At 43.2% G+C, this 21016-nt stretch overlaps 1 protein-coding gene across 1 annotated transcript in view; it reads left to right on the top strand.

Annotated features, from left to right (window-relative positions):
• Nucleotides 1-14144: 14144 nt before the first annotated feature.
• LOC126267059 (odorant receptor Or2-like) overlaps nt 14145-21016 on the top strand; it is a 50038-nt gene continuing 43166 nt past the window's right edge. The window contains exon 1 of the mRNA XM_049971898.1: nt 14145-14935. Within this exon, the coding sequence (XP_049827855.1) occupies nt 14145-14935 (791 nt within the window). The remainder of the gene's footprint in view (nt 14936-21016) is intronic.

Raw genomic sequence — 21016 nt, 5'->3', positions numbered from 1 at the left:
GCTGGTGGACTGGCCTTGATACATTCTGGCATGCTACGGCTTCTTAACCCTGAAGCTATGGAATTCCTACTTGCCTTTTATAATAAAATTTTAGTGATGGGGAATATCCTTGGAGCGAATCAAAAACGACATCTATTCTTAAACCGGGGAAGGACCACACATATACTGGCAGCCATCGTAGCATCGCTCTTATCAACTGTGTAGGAAATATTCCTCCTTGTTCGGGCTCTAGAATCTAGGGATCTCCTGAGTTCTTTCTAGTGTTGGTTCGCAAGCTATCGTTCCACTCTTGATAACCTCACCATATGGGAGATATAACTACGAAATAAGCATTTAATATAACTATTTTTCGACAGTGAAAAGGCATACGACACAAAGTAGAGGCGCAGCACCGTCTGCCACTTACACGAATGGTGGGTCTGTGGTCGACTCCCAACATTTTCTGAGGTTCTTCCTCGCCGAGCGTCATTGTAGGTACACGTCAGGAATGCTCTTTCCGATAGATTTCCTCAGTTTCATGATATCACAAAAAAGAGAGTTTTAAGCATGATTCTATTGTCAGTTGCAATTAGTGTCAAATCGTCTGCAGTGAGGAGTTTTGTGCAGTGCTCATTGTTTGTGGATGACATCTCCATTTTTTGTTCCACTTCTAGTCCCACACTTTCCTCTCGTAAATTACAGGTGACACTTAAGAGGCTAGAAGAAAAATTCTCAAAGCACGTCCGACGTACCCGAATGCCACCATTCCAGGACGCTGCATTGGAAGAGGGGGAGCAGAAGGTGAACTTTATCGCCGGTAGCCTCTCAGGTCTCCAGACCTCACACCTTGTGACTTTTCTCTGAGGAATTGCCTAAAAACCGCGATTTTATCCCCCATAAGCCTGACTCTCTTGAAAGTCTGCAACATCACATTTTTGAAGCTGTGAACTCGATAACAGCTGCTTCTTGTGTGGCAGGAAACGAGCCATCGTTTTGATATTTGTCGGGTAACACGCTGATGCATAAAAATTTGAACGTCTGAACCGCACGAATTGTGTTTCTTCGTTTTGTAGTTTGGGAGTAATAAATATTTGGAATCTGTTCCTTCTTTTTGAATAGCCCTGTGTAACTGTTGGAAACAGTAACCGCTGATGGTAAATTAGCTCTCTAGTTATGTAGGCTAATTTGTTCGGTACTTTGTGCATCGACTGATTGTGACCTGAAGTACTTTGATCAATGCAAAAAATTCTCATAGCACAAACGGTATGTGGTATGAGATTTGTGTACCGTGTGTGTATTGTATTGTGTATTGAACTGGAGACTTAGAAACGACGGAGAAGCTTCGTCCCATCGTATCCCTCAGTGGTTCACAACCCCACAACAGGCCACAGCAGTACATCCACATCACCGCCGCCCCACACTGAACCCGGGGTCTACTCCCCTCTCTCCCCCTCCCGGGAACGTCTCATGCCAGACGAGTGTAACCTCAAATGTTTGCATGGTAGAGTAATTATGGTGTACACGTGTGATTCAGTGTGTTTCAGTGCACGATGCGCTAGCCTCACGGCATACAGCGGACGAAGGCCGGCCGGCGCTTTATGCAGGTGACACAGTTTTGCAACGAGCGTCGGTATGTGTGTACATACGTGGCAGCCAGCAACAGCCAGAACGCAGCATTAGCAGAATAATGCAGGCGCGGGCCGCGCGTGGCGCGGTTGCGTTAGCCAACTCATCGGGAACAATTTAATAAACACGGCGCCGCTAAGCGGCTGATTCAGCAGCGGTCTGCACTATTTAAGGGCATCAGAGGTGGGCGAGGGCATTGGTTCGACCGATTGGGCGTTCGGTCGCTGTCAGTCGTCGTCATCAGTGACGCTGTCCCCGAGGACCGGACGGTGGAGGGCCTTGTTCGCTGCTGAACCGGCGACTCCCGGTGTTGTCACGAGCCGCAGGGTCTGCAGGAGGCGAGCTAGGCCAGGCCTCGTGCTGCTAACTTCCTACCGCCTGCGCAGCTGCTGATCGAGCACGGCGTCACATTCTCCGGGCTGTGCTCATCAGCACGTCTCCACTACGGCATGAGCATCGGGGCTGAGCTACCTGAAAATGTATTGGAAGAACCAACAATAAAGAGGAAGATTGCTAAAAACAGCCACCTTCTTCTACCCAGCCACGCCCTACAACCCCGACCATGTCACCCACTCCGGTCATCCTATTACAGTTGAAACATGTTTGTGCAGCAATCGCTGACATAGTGTGACTGACGTGGAATAAGGAGGATCATCCCGCATTCGCCGAGGCAGATGGAAAACCGCCTTAAAAACGATTCACAGGTTGGCCTGCCCTCTGGACCTCGACCCAAATCCTCCAGGCGGATTCGTGCCAGAGACTGGCACGCCTTCCCTCTTGGGAAAAAGAGCGTTAGACCGCGCGGCTAGCCGGGAGGGCATATCATGTGTATCGACACTGCATTTTCTTCAGATGCCAAGATAAGTTAATAAGAAAACTAATTTGTCATACATTTCAACCACTGAGGCAGTGTCTCATAATTTAAAGTTTCTGCGGTTTTTACTAGTATGTTATGAAGAATCGCAGCTGCCTGACCCTATGTCACACATTATTATACAATTGTAAACACAGGAACCAATTAGTGACTGACCTGTGGATGGATCTCGAGTAGTAAATATGCTCAAATGTGTGTAACTGCATTCCTTAACACCATGCACATGTTGTGAGTTTTGTAAACTGAAAGAAGTTATGAATTCTGTCTGTCAACGTTTCCCCTGCCATCAGATTAAAATGAAATTACCTAATAGTCTTCTGCTTCCTGTACGATGGAGACATCAGACGACTTTTCTTATAGGAGGGAGTGCTTTTATTGAGTGATTAATTTGATTAATGAAGGAAACAGAGGGGTACTACAGACCAGTAACATACAGAAAAGTGTTACTGAATTCTTTGTAATCTTGATTAGATATAGAAATGTGAAGTAACCAATATTTCGGGCTATTCGATGAAACGCAAGCTTGCTGTGGATCAAGCCAAATGTACATAAAAAGACATAGAAGCATATGAGAGACAATGATAAGTTGTCCAGTCATTAGAGAGGATATTGATAAGAAAAATAGTGAACCCAGGGAAATTAGAATCACTAAGGAAAGTAATTAGTCATAATAATTGCATAATGGGAACAGACGCTGGAACAAAGCGTCAAAGATCACCTCTCTGCCATTGGTGGAACCGTAATGCTGATTCTAGTGGGGCATATCACATGTTTCAATCTTAATCAAGGACGCATTTGCTACGAGGATTTTACTGTGAATGTCTTGGTTAAAGCTGAAAAAGCTGTACATGGCTACTTACTAGATAGGGAAAGGCAACACATGTATTGGGAAAAAATGGCAGCATTTGATGCCTACTGTTAGTCACAAAGCGAAGCCTACGAAGAACAAACGGGAAATCCGGTCTGGAGTCCAGGTCGGGCACAGATTTTATTTTGTCGCTAATGGGCAGTAGATCTACAACTAATACCGCAGACGTCAAGCAATTCGCAGCGAGTGAATTAATTTATAAAGTATTTCGTACAACTGGGATCGTAAACAATGCCTGTTACTCCTCAGATATGCATCTAAGTATTATTGGTTTGATGCATAAGTCAGTCTGCCAACGCTGGGGCAACTTTCCGATTCTGCGACTGTAAAACTACGTGGTTTTGAGGCGGAGAACTCGTTGAGACTTGTTAGGAACGCGTCTTCATCCAGAAAGGAAGTTCCTTGTAGGTTGTTCGATAGAGAGCGGAAAAGGTGAAAATTTGAGAGGGCAAGATCAGGTGATTAAGATGACTTTACAACAGAACTTCTGTATGTGCTTTCTGTCAGTCTAGCAGAACGCGGGAGGACGTTGTGTAGTAGCATCACTTCACGCAGTCCCCCTGGGAGATGTTCTTGGACTGAGTCTGCAAAACTTTTCAGTTGTCGACAGTAAAAGTCAGCATCGATGGTTACACCTAGGGGACGCAATTTGTTGTACACCACACCGACGCTTTTCCACCACGTTCATAACATTATCATTGGTGGATGCGCGCAGCTCTTTGTACGGAGAGTTGCTGCCGTATTCTTGGACTTCCTTTTCCTTATGTTGTTATAAAGATATCATTTCTCGTCACTGGTAACGATACAGGAGAGAAATGGTCGGCGTTGTTCACGAACCAATGGATGACGAGCAAGGAGAGATGCATATATGACCACCCGTTTTTTTGTCCCTCACCACTACATGCAAATGTCGCACGATGGTAGAGTGCATCACATTTGCAGTCAGTTGGCAGCGACCGCGTGGTGAAGAGATTTCGGGGCTGGACTTCAGTTAAGTAGTTTTAATTCGACATGGTACCAAGGTACTATAGGTTTTAATTTTAATGTTGACTGTGCCTTACTCTGGCATGTTGTAGTAATTTTATGCTTCTGAAGAAGGGTAGACTAATTTAGCCGAAACGTGATATGGACCAGAAAATTTGCGCAAAGGAGGCTGATCCTTCAAAATATTAGTCTTTCACAGTTGCTGACGGGGCTGCAATTTCTTAAAAATTCTTAAATGAGGTTGTATATTTACTCGTGTTAGATTTGTAAAAAGAACCGCATATCATCTGTTGGGGTTTGGGTTGTTTGGCGGAAGAGACCAAACTGCGAGGTCATCGAACTCATCGGATTAGGGAAGGACGAGAAAGGAAGTCGGCCGCGCCCTTTCAAAGGAACCATCCCGGCATCTGTCTGGAGCGTTTTAGGGAAATCACGGAAAACCTAACTCAGGATAGCCGGACGCGGGATTGAAACACGGTCTTTCCGAATATCGTCTGGTATTACAAAGTAGTATCCTTCAGTATCCCAAAAATTTCTTTCTTGTTTTATTGGTGGTATTTTAATTTTTAGCTCTAAATTATCACAAAGTTTTCCAGTTATAAGATGCACTTGAATAGACTCGTCGATAAATTTTTTAACCTTACGTGTAAATTTATTTTAAAAGATATAGAGTCATTTACAATATGTTCTATTTGCGTATTTGTCTTTATTCCTACTGTTACAGATTTCATATTATCTGTGTATGGTTATTTGAAGTCAGAAATTTTTTGCTAAGTAAGCCGAGTAAAAAAAAATACTATTGTAACGAGTTCACGAATATCAGTCTGTATCAGTCACTGAACTTATGCTCTAAATTACCCGTGCTCAAAATGTATTTCTCTCTATAATACTCTTGGTAAGAAAAGCTCTGGCGAACATCATAATGTTAGGTCTGAGGCATTAGGAAAGATATCCAAACCACTTGTATGCGCTGATATGAATATATTGCCTTGAGGAAAATATTATTGATGAAATATGATGGAACGTGGCGAATTTAATTACCGACGTAACAGTCGAGAAGCTATGGTTTCTTATACAATATTTTCTTTCTTTGTAGAGAGCCTATGCCGTAAAGTTGTAAAAAGTTTCATGTTAAAAGAGTAAGTGGATAAACTTGTTGAGCAATGACTCCAAATTGTAAACTGCATGCATCTAACGGTGACGAAGGGAACGTCACAGAATTGCAGTACTTAAGCGCGATAGTGTTTTTTTATTTTCATGTGTCGTTATAGTTTTCACAAATTTTACATTCAGCTACCTTTTTCTAAAGAACAATTATGATTTGTGGTATATTTTATGCTAACGGGGATAATGGGAAAACGAAATGCTGTATCATGAAAGTATCTAGGAAATATACCGACTTCGAATGCGTGAAACGGTGAATGGGGTCACACGGCGAAGTGTCGTGTAATTTGAAGGGCGGGAGGGAGAACAGACTTAAAGGTTTCGTCTCCAATAAGCTCACTAGAAACGAAGAAGGACGGTGTTCTTTTCGAAGGAACTTTCCTATCATTTGACTAAAGAGATTACCGGAAATTAGGGAAAATCTGTTATTCACGCACTCCAAGCTGATAACTGGCGCGGTCGATTATAAGAATGACCACACAGACATTCCCCATTTACTATTTCTCCCATCAGCCATAGCTCTGAGTATCAGCTCAAAATGCACAAGTAGTAAATCTGAATGACAAAGTGCGAATTTGAACTACTTTGCTCTCGGATTCCAGCCCATTGGCTTACCACTGCACCTATTCGTTCGGTTACCCTTTGTAAGATAAGGAAGCACAGAGCAGTCTCTCGACTGAGTCTGTTGAGGTACCGCCCATGACACTGTTTAAGATTGCAACAATTGATGCATATACATATTATCGAATACATCTGAGACTGGACATAGGTAGGTCCTGAATTCGCACCACGGACAGTTTTGTAGCGACCGTTATCATCCACGAAAGTGTGGCCATTGCCGTATGGTCCAAATTAAAGTCGGTTTAAGGCGACATATCATATATATGTACCCACAGTACTGTTCCTGTGTGGGAATACACGGTGGCATTCTCGCACTGATTAGAACACGTGCCCAAACCATGTCCACCCACTGACTGTGAAATGAAATGGGCCACAGTTACAGCCAAGCATAACATCAGGGTCATTAGGGTCTACGCCATCTGCAGCCAATCACCTGGTGATGAGGGACCCACTCTCATGTAGCAACAACCACGCCTAGGTCACTGGCCACTATTCGAGATGCTTCTGTGTGACACAGAAGGTGTTGTCTTCCACATGGTCAACCCTGGGCTAATGTCTGTAAACCCCCTCTGATCATCCTGTCTTGGTCGAACAGCTGATCTTTGGTATGACGTCCAGCACGTAGCCTGCAACAGCGTACCAATAATGCACCTACCACCACCACCGCCGGCCGCGGTGGTCTAGCAGTTCAGGGGCTCAGTCCGGAACCGCTCGACTGCTACGGTCGCAGGTTCGAATCCTGCCTCGGGCATGGATGTGTGTGATGTCCTTAGGTTAGTTAGGTTTAAGTAGTTCTAAGTTCTAGGGGACTGATGACCACAGATGTTAAGTCCCATAGTGCTCATAGCCATTTGAACCATTTTACCACCACCACCAACACCGGAACTCGAACTTTTGACAGCTGCTTTGATCACTTAGGTGCTTTGGCAGATGTGCCGAGGTTGGAATGGAGAACCCTTCCGCCTTCTGTCACTGGGCAAGATGCAACCTGCCATATTCTAGGGGACAGCAACCGACGCTATGGCTAGCCTGCTATCACTGAGGAACACAACCCATCCTCTGACACAGAAGCAGCTATTGTGCACGATATGCGCTACCACTGACCGGGCCAGACTGGGAAGCTAACACACTAGGAGTTTCTTTGTCCAATCACCGCCCACACAAAGCCACCATAGATAACGGTTCCAACAGTATCACTAACACCCAGTATGGCTTGGACAAGACAATTAAACTATTTGACACCTGAATGGATGAATACAATGATTTAGTCAAAGTAGTCACAGAATAATAAGTAAAATAAGTTGTAAACCATCCATTCCGAGTCAGAGTCCATGAGAGGCTAAAAGAAAACAAAACAGTTTAACCAGAATGTCTAACAACCCAGAACCAACTCTTAAAAGATCACAAACGGGTCCAGTGTAGAAATCAGGTACGCATCCAAGTTCAGAGGCTATCGGAAGGTTTCTTGGATCAGTTTAGGCACTTCCTTTGCACATCCCTATAAACTGCCCACACGCTGCAGTTGAGGGAATTTGGAAATTTGTGCTAAGTTCCTATAGGACGAAACTGCTGAGGTCATCATTCCCTAAGCTTACACGCTACGTAATGTACCTTAAACTAACTTACGCAAAGGATAACACACACACGCACTCTCCTACGGGGGGAGCCACGCGAAAAGTGGCAAGGAGCCCTTGACATCGCGGCTACCCCGAGCAGCTTCAGTTGAGGGCACAACTTGACGTGTTGTGAGCGCCTCCTAATACGGACCACAGTGTCTCGATAACGAAATCTGAAGTAGAGCTTGAGTCAACGTTAAGCCGGGATACAATAGAAATGGGTTCACTGTTTTCTATGCAGCGGGTGATAACCCAAATTCGCACTTTGTACTGAAGTGGGAATCACTATGAACGAATGTCAGACGTTCCAATCACTATAGTGGCTTCCAGTTTCCGAGCATTCAGATCAACACCATCAATTAAAAAGGTTCTTGCAGAAATGAGAGCGTCTATAGCACCACCAAAGTCGGAAACAATTTTTGCAGGCTAACTTTTCTGCAGCTGTACCGAGTATTTATTTCATTTCTCTATCTTACACCTTCATTCACGTCATCAACAGCACTTCCATCACATGTGAAGCCGAGCAACGAACCATTCAGTTCTAGATACATTGAGATTGTCTTTTTTAGCCATTTTAAAATAAATTATCTGGTGAACTTAGCAGCTTCACAATCAGAATTTATGTCAGATACAAAGTTTTACTCTGACCGCGATGTACTAGATGACTGCAGAAAAGTGAAACCCGATGGCGTTGTTGCGTTTGTCTCTGGTACATATAGCTCTTCAGTCATTTGGTACCCTCTGCTAATAGCGTAGAGCAAATAATAGATATTGGGACGTGGTTTCCAAGCATTTGCCAAACTGACTATATTGTCTTATGCTGGATATAAGGATTTTTCATATGAAGTAGTTTATGTGCGATTGCTACTGAGTTAATGTTGTTTGCTTTGCTGTGGACTTATCACGCGACTTTCTTTTCATAATTCCAGCACCTATTCATAATAATTACAATTTTATAAATGATGGAACTCTTGCCACTCCATCACACAACAAGACAGGAGAATGAATCAAACGAAAAATTACATTTGTAAGAAAAATCCGGAGCTTCTTTCCATTAACCTGTAATCCTACAATTTAGATAAGATATTCGTGTTAGTATAAATAGAATAAGAATGCACACTATGAGTGTTCGTATAAAGTACAGCCGCACTTGGAACTTGCAATGAAAGACAACGTCATTCCATCTTCGCTTTATGAAAAGCAAAGATGTTACGCTTACTGTGTCGTATACAGCCGTGAGAATTCACTACGTCGATGTTTGACTGTGAGGCGGAGGAGGAGGAGATTAGTGGCTAACGTCCCGCCGACAACGAGGCCATTAGAGACGGAGCACAAGCTCGGATTAGGGGAGGATGAGGAAGGAAATCAGCCGTGCCCTTTCAAAGGAACCATCTCAGCATTTGCCTGAAACGATTTAGGAAAATCACGGAAAACCTAAATCAGGATGGCCGGAGATGGGTTTCAACAGTCGTCCTCCCGAATGCGTGTCCAGTGTGCTAACCACTGCGCCACTTCGCTCGGTCTGACTCTGAGAACAGGGACATATTGATGAGTGAGAAGACGCTACTTATGCTGTATGGCATAAATACGTTAAAACTGCGACAAAAGAAGAAGAATAAATAGAAAGATTTACTTAGTGTGGTTATACAGTATGGCAGGAAGAATACATAATTAAACTCCTTGTAGAAGAGTAGCGACACAGAAATAAGATACTAGAATCGAATTAGTGTTGCAATCCCCCTTCTAGAGTTACGTCCCCCATGGTCTCCACAAACCACCTAAATCAAATATCGAGACATTTCTTTCAGAAAAGCGTTTCCAATACAGTTCACTCTCTTGCTCCAACAGAAAACTATCCTTACATACACGTAAAACCGGTTGTATGAATGTATGCTCGATTTCAACATATACTGTTTGTTATATGAGAAACAGCATTGTCGGGGGGGGGGGGGGGGGGGAGGGCTAGGTACTATCACCATACCTTGCAGAGGTTACATGAGTGGATGGGCACAGCTGAGCAGAGAGAGAAGGGAGGATGAAGTGAAAAGAGGTAGAAGAGGATGCACAGAGGGGGAGTATGAGATAGACAGAGAGAGAGAGAGTAAGTAGTACAAGATGGACAAAGAGGAGAGGAGATGTGTTGTGTACAGGAGGTATCGACATGCCTTACAGGGGCTACTAGTGTGGATGAGTATAGCTTAACAGAGAAAGCGAGGGTTGGAAGGAGATGGATAGTGAGAGGGAGGGGAGGAAGATGAGGTAGACACGAGAAATAGAGCAGATGGACAGTCTGAGAAGGGACATGAGATGATGGACACAGAGAGTTGGAGGAGGGTATGGACAGTGAAAAGGAGGAGGATGAGATGGACAGAGAGAGTGGAGTGGAGGAAATGGACAGCGAGAGGGGTGAGAAGACGTGGACACAAATGGAGGTGGGAGGGAGGAGATTTGTAAAACACGTGTTTCGAATGCGTACACTAGTGAAGCTTCCAGGGGAAAGGCTGCTGCATTATAAAAATGCATGTATGTGTGTATAAGGTATGCCCAGTATGAAAGGAAACCTTTACTGTAACGGCGTTGTATGAAATCCCAGCAGTGATTGTTTTTACCGCGAGGTGGTGTGTTGTTACTCCCAGTTGCACAAGAGCAGCAATTACTTCATATCTGGAGAGTTATTTCCGTAGTCTGTTGCATGATGAATTCCTACAGATCAGCACAATGAGCGATTACCCAATTTCTTCGTGCAGAGGGGAGCGTGCTTCACAAATTCGTAGCGAGATGAAAGAGGTGTATTGAAAGCAGTGTCTCGCACGGTGCCTAATATTCCGGTGTATCACTGTTATGAGGCGAGATGTATGGCCAAGAAAATATTGAGCTCCTTCGAAAATTTCATAACATCCTCCTTACAGCACCGATTTGCGCCCATGTGATACGCGTATCTTTGGCCCCATAAAACAATCTTTGAAAGGTCAAAGATCGACCTGTGACATGGAAGCGCAGAACATTAGAAAACTGGATCTGTCAGCAACTCAGGAGTTTCTGAATTGAAGTTATCCACTCCTTTCATGTGCACTGGCGATTATGTACAATTGTGTTGTTCCACATTATCGTAATTATAATACTGTTGTTAAGATTTCTTTACCTACAACTGTAGTCTCGTTATCATCACTTCCTAAACTATTGCACACTTTTCAATCAAACTTGGTACACATATCGATTACTACCTGGAAAAAAGCGCTGTTGAGATAAGAGCTACCTGGCGCTGAGGGTGAAAAAGAAGCATAACAAAGCGCACCCAAATCCCAGATTATACTTGTTCGGCATCTGAGATTGAGAGCACTTTGTGGCTTGTAAAAATCTTTACACATGGTCTGAAAGCCATATGAAACTTTTTCTCGCTGACACCCCCCTAAAATTTTCGTTTTTCTTGCAGCACAACTGCAAAATCACGCATAACGTTTTTATTTATTGATTTGTTTACTACAGACTCTATTCGAAACAGATTCTGTAGACTGTATGCAGATACGCTGAGGTGACAAAAGCCATGGGATACCTCCAAATATCATGCCGGCCCCACTGTCGCCTATGGTAGTGCAGCAGGAGTCTGCAAGTCGTTGGAAGTCCCCTGCAGAAATATTGAGACATACGTTCTCTATAGCTGTCCAAAACTGCGAAAGTGTTTCCAGCGCAGGATTTTGTACGCGAACTGACCTCTAGATTATGTCCCACAATTTTTCGATGGGTGGCCAGATCATTCGCTCGAATTGTCCAGAATGTTCTTCAAGCCAGTCGCGAACAATCGTGGTCCAGGGACATGGAGGATTGTCATCTATAAAAATTACGCCGCTGTTTGGGAACGTAAAGTCCATGAATGACTGCATATAGTCTCTAAGTAGCCGAAAATGAACACTTCCAGTCAATGATCAGTTCAGTTGGACCACAGGACCTAGTCCATTCCATGCAAACACAGCCCACACAAGTTTGGAGTCCCAACCAGCTTGCATAGTGCTTTGTTGACAACTTGTGTTCATGGTTTCGTGGCGTCTGCGCAGTACTGGAACACTACTATCTGCTCTTGCCAACTGAAAACGGTTTTCCAGTGGTGTACTGGCCAACCGATACGGCCATGAGCCGAAGAGAGCCACTGCAGGCGATGTCCTTCTGTTATCGAACGCATTCCGTTGCTGCCACTCATTCCAGAGGGTATTTTCTGACAAGATAACGCACACATACTGTTTTTGTAACCCAACATGATCTACAAAGTGTTGACATGTTGCCTTGGCCTGCTCGATCACCAGATCCTTGTCTCCAGTCAAGCACATATGGAACATCATTTGACAACAACTCCAATATTTCTATGCATCCTTGTATTGACAAACGAAGTACAACAGTCAGGGAATTCTATCTAACAAACTGTCACAGGCTACTGTACAGCATAATGCATGTACGTTTGTATTCTGCATTCTGGCGGTTACACCGGCTATTAATGCACCAGCATTTCACTTGGTATATTTAAGTAAGTCACTGAGTTCTTCAACATTACTCTCGTATGCAGCTACTCTTATTGTTTGGATCAGTTGTCTCCCGTAACTGAATAAAAATTGATCCCATTTCAATTACTTTTATTATGAGTAAGATTTTCATGATGCTATAACGTTACGCTTGTCAGTAAAACAAGTGCTGGAAAAAGAGATCTTTTTCCACAGTTTTCCAAATTGCTCTCCGCTTGACCTAATCTGGAATTTGTCTGAAAAAATAACAGTCACACAATTCGATATGCTATCTTGAGGGAGAAATTACTGAGAATGTATGTCTGGAGCACTGATTGCATGGTAACGGAACGGTGACATTTAAATAAATTCCGTTTCACCCCTATTTTACATTCAATGATTGCATTACATTTTCATTAATATCATCATTTATTATATTATACTTAAAAACTGGGAAATCCTGAACAAAAGAGAATCGAAGTATTTGAGATGTGGTACAACAGAAGAACATTGAAAATTAGGTTGACTGATAAAGTAAGGACTGAGGAGGTTCTCTGTGGTATCGGCGAGAGAAACTGACACTAACAAGAAGAAGGGGAGTGATGGTAGGACATCTATTAGAATATCAAGGAACAGCTCCCGTGGTACTAGAGGGAGCTGCAGAGGGTAAAAATATAGAGGAAGACAAATATTAGGTATATTCAGCATATAACATAGGACACAGGTTGCCAAAGAAAAAAAATCATCAATTAAGAGAAGTTACCTTATCTAATCCCTCAACGTAGTCTAGTAGTCCATAGGTTAGGAAACTTATTTAGACGTTTTTGGAGTTCATGGAAAGCGAAACGCAATGCATGCAAAAATGTTGTTGCTCCTTCTTATAACTATCGTGGGATTCAAACATACTACGAAAATCTAACAATAAGAATCGGTTTAGACCTTTTGTTTATAGTTATTAGTACTTACATAATACTGAAATAGACGAACGATGCAATTTCTTAAAAATTAAATGCAGGTGTAGTTGTAATCAGATCTTTCCTCATGTCAGCAGTGAGACTGTTGGACTAAGTCTCTATCGGGTGTTACTTACACGGTATTCCTAAAAATTCATTATGATTTGATTTACAAGTAAAATGAAGTCTAGTGCGGTACCAGCTCCGAACTCAGATATACTTGCTTCAGCGCGTAGGTGACTTTTATTTGACAGCAGAGGAAAGTCAGCTGCATTATCGATCTTCCATTCATCTGTTCAGAGAAACAACGGTACTTCGTCATAAATTAGGAAGCAGGATTTCAAAATGTTTCATTAATCAGTTTAAAATATAGATATAGCTGTACAGAGCTAGGCTGTGTTTACAAATGGTTTGTAATTACACGTAATGTTAAGTGCGTCTTGTTAACTATTCACTCGTGAATCTTCTCGTGGCGTGGGAAGTAAGATTTGTACCGAGAGTAATATTCCCTTTGAGCACGATATTGTAATGAAACCTCACGAAGCAGACCTCGATATCAGGCTGTATCACTTATGCATTGTCGCATATAATTCTAGTTACTGCTACACAACAGTTAACGTATAGCAGATGTTCTAAGCTACGTACGTTGTTGTGATGTAAGACCACTACTGTCACTGCACCATACACCTTTAATTAAGAAGATTCTGCTAAGCTGTTTAGGAATTCTCTTTATGGTGCATTGATGTCAGCACGACGGCACGTAAGCGGTGAACGAAAAATGCTTACCGTCTCCGTATTGATCTCTCGTCGGTTTCCACTGTACGAAAAGTGTTGGTTCGGAGGAGAACACATCCACTGGGTAGGACTCTCTTCCGCATTGTCCATCTGTGGAGCTGACAGCGGAATAGAGCTTAAATCTAAAGGTATTTACTTCCACCCGGACAGTCTGGTTTAAGCTGTTGTCCGCCCATGGGCTGGGATTCGGAAGGAAGTCAGCCACTGACGTGGCAGTACACGGGGACCTCCGTGCTCAAGTGCGACCTGCGCATGCTGCATCTGATTGGCGTGTGGCCCCTTTCAGGTTCGCGGCTGTATCGATGCCTGGTGACCGTCGTCATCGCTCTTTGTTTCGGGCACTTCGTCGAGGCCGTGATCCACCTCTGCACGCTGGACGGATATCTGGAAGACTTCACCTTGGCTCTGTCCAACATCTCGGTTGTTATCGTGGGTGTCCTCAAAGTGACCTTCTTCTTGAGGCACGAGCGTGCCTACTGCCGGCTGGTGAGATGGCTGGACGACCTGGTGACCGGTCAGAGGGAGTACACACGAGGAAGGCCACAGCTCGAGGAGGTTTCCGCTGGAGCCCAGAGGCTCGCTCGGCGCATTACCAAAGCGTTCACCGTGTACGACGCTATTGTGGTCCTCGCCTGGACACTGGTGCCACTTACAGCGCCACCCGAAGCCAAAAGATTGCCTTTCGAGCAGCTGCCCTTAACGGAGGAGAGCCCGCACTCCCTTTACGCGCTGTCCTACGCCATACAGGGCGCCTCCACGTTCTGGATCGCTGTAATCAGCGTTCAGATGGACTGCTTCTTCACGGCCGTCATGATACACGCCGCTTCTCAGCTCAGGATACTATCCTTGCGCATATCTGACCTACAGCTGGGAAACGGTCACCTGCAACTTGAGGACAATGGCTCACTTGATGGCATGTACGAGGAACTGCGTTTCTGCATACACACTCACCAGGATATCGCAAGGTACATATAGGCAGTATCACTCTTTGCAATAGCTCATTGATGTTATATAAATGATGAAACCGAACTCAACCGACTAAATGTCGATTGTTCGGGAATATTTTCGGAGTATTTGGTACAAGGGAACCATAGTCTGGTGGCTCAGGAAAGAGAAATTAAACAATTATACTTTATTCGATTTCTTGTCAGAATTACCTAAATATCTGTGTAAATACCTTCATAACTGTGGGAAACATTTCAGTATGCAATCATCTGAACTCGAAAGGATCCGGCTCCTGTAGGCACTTTTTTACAAGCGAAAAGCACTGCAACATAGTTGCCACCTCAGAAAATCAGTTTATATGCCAATGACAAAATTCACGTGATATCTCCTAAAATGGCGTCGGACCTCCTTTCTCCTGGCGTAGTGTAGCACCTCGACGTGCGTGACATGCGCTCAACAAGTCGTTGGGTGACCCCTGCACAAATGTTGAGCCAGGCTGCCTCTATAGCCGTCCACAATTGGGAGAGTGTTGCCTGTGCAGGTTTTTGTGCACGAACTGAACTCTCGATTATGTCCCATACATTTTCGATCGGATTCATGCTGGGAGACGCGAGTGGCCAAATCATTCACTCGAATTGCCCTGAACGTTCTTCAAAAGAATAGAGAGCATTTGTGGCCCAGTGATATGGCGCATAGTCATCGATAAAAATTCCGTGGGTATTTGACAAGTTAAAGTCCATAAAAATGGTCTCCAACTAGCTGATCATAACCATTTCCTGCCAGTTTTTTTACGTTAAGACAGCTCACAAACGCAGAAGGACTGCGACGCAGTTGTCTTACTGTATCAGCTCAGTATATAGTTTTTCCGTCGATTTCGTCTCCACTGGACTCAGAGAATGCGGATTTCGTGTAGATCTTCACCAGTAAGCCTATCAGTACTGCTGTGCATCACTGTTACCATACAACTAACACTGCCGGAAAGACTAACCCGAGAAATAATCCATCAGTTATAACAAAATAGTCAGAAAATATCTCTTAACAACCTCTGACATTCAGTCGGAGGTGTTCTGATTCATTCTCTATATTTGATCCATTTGGTTGCAACAAATTTCAAGTTTTGAATTCTTAGTTTGTCCTAGAAAATTACGAAATGCCTCGGGGAAACAATCTGCTGATACACATCATGCCGGCCGCGGTGGCCAAGCTGTTCTAGGCGCTTCAGTCCGGAACCGCGCTGCTGCTACGATCGCAGGTTCGAATCCTGCCTTGGGCATGGATGTGTGTGATGTCGTTAGGTTTACGTAGCTCTACGTTCTAAGGGACTGATGACCTCAGATGTTAAGTCCCATAGTTCTTAGAGCCATTTGAACCATTTTTTGATACACACCATAGATTCTGAAAATATCGTTCTCGTGAAACACAACTAGCTCTTTATTCTCTAACCGGCCGGGGCTCTCAAATTGATCCACTATTTCTATATTTCCGAAACGTTTTTGATACCTCTCCTCACAAGAAGCTTCTAAGCATGTCTCGAGCTTGTGGAGTATCGTCTTAGTTGTGCTACTCGTTTCGTGATATCCTGTCAGAAAGGTCAGCTCTGGTAATAACTGATGGAAAGTCATCCACTAAAACAGAAGCGATGTCTGGAATTCCCCAAGGAACTTTTATTGGCCATATGCTGTTTCTGAGTTATATAAATGTGGCAGGAAACAATTTGAGCTCTCATCTCAGAGTTTTTTTACAAATGATACTGTCGTTTACCGTCCACTAAAGTCATCAGGTTATCAAACCAATTGCAAAATGATTTAGTCGAGACATCGGTACAGGTTTCAGATTGGTAATATACAGGGTGTTACAAAAAGGTACGGCCAAACTTTCAGGAAACATTCCTCACACACAAAGAAAGAAAATATGTTATGTGGACATGTGTCCGGAAACGCTTACTTTCCATGTTAGAGCTCATTTTATTGCTTCTCTTCAAATCACATTAATCATGGAATGGAAACACACAGCAACAGAACGTACCAGCGTGACTTCAAACACTTTGTTACAGGAAATGTTCAAAATGTCCTCCGTTAGCGAGGATACATGCATCCACCCTCCGTCGCATGGAATCCCTGATGCGCTGATGCAGCCCTGGAGAATGGCGTATTGTATCACAGCCGTCGACAATACGAGCACGAAGAGTCTCTACATTTGGTACCGGTGTTGCGTAGACAAGAGCTTTCAAATGCGGCCATAAATGAAAGTCAAGAGGATTGAGGTCAGGATAGCGTGGTAAGGCCATGGAATTGGTCCGCCTCTACCAATCCATCGGTCACCGAATCTGTTGTTGAGAAACGTACGAACACTTCGACTGAAATGTGCAGGATCTCCATCGTGCATGAACAACATGTTGTCCACATGTTCTAGCAGCACAGGTAGAGTATCCCGTATGAAATCATGGCGGTGAATCGAGGAAATACAGTACATACTGACGAAACTAAAATGAGCTCTAACATGGAAATTAAGCGTTTCCGGACACATGTCCATATAACACCTTTTCTTTATTTATGTGTGAAGAATGTTTCCTGAAAGATATGATGCTGCGTGAAGAATTTGTCAGAGCTCTGAAAGACCTAAGTCGAAACAATATATGCCGAGAAAACCCTATACAGCTTGACATTTTATTATTATATGGTCTTGTGTTGGTCTTTCTACTTTTGATGGTACTGTTTTGTTGGGGTGACATGAAAATATAGAGACTTCGGAACCAGATTTTAAATTGTAAGACATTTCCAGGGACAGATGTGTACTCTGACCATAATTTATTGGTTATGAACCGTAGATTAAAACTGAAGAAACTGCAAAAAGGTACGAATTTAAGGAGATGGAACTTAGGTAAATTGAAAGAACCAGAGGCTGGAGAGAGTTACAGAGGAAGCGTTAGGGAACTGTTGACAAGAACAGGTGAAAGGAATACAGAAGAAGAATGGGTAGCTTTGAGAGATGAATAGTGAAGGCAGCAAAGGTTCAAAATCAAATGGTTCTGAGCACTATGGGACTTAACATGTGTGGTCATCAGTCGCCTAGAACTTAGAACTACTTAAACCTAACTAACCTAAGGACATCACACACATCCATGCCCGAGGCAGGATTCGAACCTGCGACCGTAGCGATCGCGCGGTTCCAGACTATACCGTCTAGAATCGCTCGGCCATCCGTTGAATTTAATTGATGAAAGGAGAGAATATAAAAATGCTTTAAATGAAGCAGTTGAAAGGGAATAGAAACGTCTAAAGAATGAGACTGACAGAAGTGCAAAACGCCTGAGCTGGCATGGCTTGAGGACAAATGTAACGATTTAGAAGTATATACCTCCAAGGCAAAGACAGATGCCTCCTACAGGAAAATTAAAGAGACGTTTGGAGAAAAGAGAACCACCTGTATGAATATCAAGAGCTTAGATGGAAAGTAAAGTCCTAAGCAAAGAAGGGAAAGCAGAAGGTGGAAGGAGCATATAGAGGGTCTATAGAAACGAGATGTATTTGAGATCAATATTATGGAAATAGGAGACGACGCAGATGAATATGAGATAGGAGATATGATGCTGCCTGAAGAATTTGTCAGAGCTCTGAAAGACTTAAGTCGAAACAAGGCCCCGGGAGTTGACAACATTCCTCTAGAACTATTGATAGCCTTGGGAGAGCCACCCATGACAAAACTCTTCCATCTGGTGAGCATGATGTATGAGACAGGCGAAACACCATCAGGCTTCAAGAAGAATGCAATAAATCCAATTCCAAAAAAAGCAGGTGCTGAAAAATATGAAAATTTCCGAAATTGCAAAATACTAACACGAATTCTTTAAAGAATAATGGGAAACCCAGTAGAAACCGACCTCGGAGATGATCAGTTTGGATTCCGGAACAATGTAGGAATACATGAGGCAATGCTGATCCTATGACGTCTTGTAAAGGATAGGTTAGGAAATGCAGACCTACGATTATAGCATTTGTTGACTTACAGAAGGCTTTGGACAATGTTAACTGGAATATTCTCTTCCAAATTCTGAAGGTGGCAGGGGCAAAATACAGGGAGCGGAAAGCTATTTACAATTTGTACAGGAGTCAGATGGCAGTTTTCAGAGGAAAGCAGCGGTTGGGAAGAGAGTGAGACAGAGGTGTAGCTTGTTTCCGATGTTATTCACTCGTTGTATTTAGCACGCAGTAAAGCAAACAAAAGAAAAATTTGGAGTAGGAATTAAAGTCCAGGGAGAAAACAAAAAAACTTGGAGGTTTGCCAAAGACATTTTAATTCTGTCAGAGACAGAAAAGGATTTAGAAGAGAAGTTGAACCGAATGGACAGTACATCGAAAGGAGGACATGAGATGAACATCAACAAAAATAATACAAGGATAATAGAATGTAGACGAATCAAATTAGGTGATGCTAAGGGAATCGGATTAGGAAAAGAGTCATTTAAAGTAGTAGATGACCTTTGATATTTGGGCAGGAAAATAACTGATGATGGTCGTAGTAGAGAGTATTTAAAATGTAAACTGGCAATGACAAGAAAACCGCTTCTGAAGAAAAGAAATTTGTTAACATCGAGTATAGTTTTCAATGTCAGGAACTCTTTTCTGAAAGTATTTGTATAGAGCTTAGCGATGTACGGAAGTGAAACATGGACGATAAACAGATTAGATAAGAGGAGAATAGAATCTTTCGAAATTTGGTGCTACAGAATAATGATCAGATCACGTAACTAATAAGGAGATACTGAACAGAACTGGGGAGAAAAGAAATTAGTGGCACAACCTGAACAGAAGAACGGATCGGTTGGCAGGACACTAATTTAGCACTGGAGGGAAGAATGGGGGTAAAAATCGTAGAGGGAGACCAAGAAATGAATAGATTAAGCAGATTCAGAAGGATGTAGGTTGCAGTAGTTACTCGGAGATGAAGAGGCTTGCACAGGATAGAGCAGCATGGAGAGCTGCATCAAACCAGTCTTTGGACTGAAGACCACAACAGCAACATGTGTATGGTGCGAGAAGTGCCTATTGACCACAAATAATGAAAAAATGTGAGATCACTCGCATGATTACTAAAAGGAATACTTAGAAGATGCAACAGATCTACCAAAGAGACTGCCTACGCTACGCTTGCTAGTTCTCTGCTATAGTATTTGCTGTGTGGTGTGGGATCCTTACAGATAGTACTGACTCAGAACAAGGAAAAATTCAAAAAGTGCAACCTGCATTGTATTATCGCGGAGTAAGGTAGAGAATGTCACCAATATGATACTCGAGTTGGGGTGTTGTTGTTGTTGTCTTCAGTCCTGAGACTGGTTTGATGCAGCTCTCCATGCTACTCTATCCTGTGCAAGCTGCTTCATCTCCCAGTACCTACTGCAACCTACATCCTTCTGAATCTGCTTAGTGTACTCATCTCTCGGTCTCCCTCTACGATTTTTACCCTCCACGCTGCCCTCCAATGCTAAATTTGTGATCCCTTGATGCCTCAAAACATGTCCTACCAACCGATCCCTTCTTCTAGTCAAGTTGTGCCACAAACTTCTCTTCTCCCCAATCCTATTCAATACCTCCTCATTAGTTACGTGATCTATCCACCTTATCTTCAGTATTCTTCTGTAGCACCACATTTCAAAAGCTTCTATTCTCTTCTTGTCCAAACTAGTTATCGTCCATGTTTCACTTCCATACATGGCTACACTCCAAACAAATACTTTCAGAAACGACTTCCTGATACATAAATCTATATTCGATGTTAACAAATTTCTCTTCTTCAGAAACGCTTTCCTTGCCATTGCCAGTCTACATAAACTGCAGAGTAATCATGTGGGTGTAGATTCGGCTCATTTCTCGCTACATTATAGTTTCCTAGTTCCCCCCTAACCCAAACATAACCGCACTGAGGGAAAAAATTCCAACATCAAGAAGAAGTTGTATGAGGTAAACGGAGGTTAGTATATGGGTTACTACATCTGAAAAATGACGCCTATTCAAATTTCGCGATAGTTGCAAGAGAATGACAAGTGTGTGGATGCAAAACAGTTTTTCTTTAAATACACGCTGTAAAGGCTGTGAGCATTAGTT

The sequence above is a fragment of the Schistocerca gregaria genome, chromosome 4 (assembly GCF_023897955.1).
Source record: "Schistocerca gregaria isolate iqSchGreg1 chromosome 4, iqSchGreg1.2, whole genome shotgun sequence".
NCBI classification, from domain to species: domain Eukaryota; kingdom Metazoa; phylum Arthropoda; class Insecta; order Orthoptera; family Acrididae; genus Schistocerca; species Schistocerca gregaria.
The sequence above is the reverse complement of the archived record's forward strand: the minus strand, read 5'-3'. Positions and strand labels throughout refer to the sequence as shown.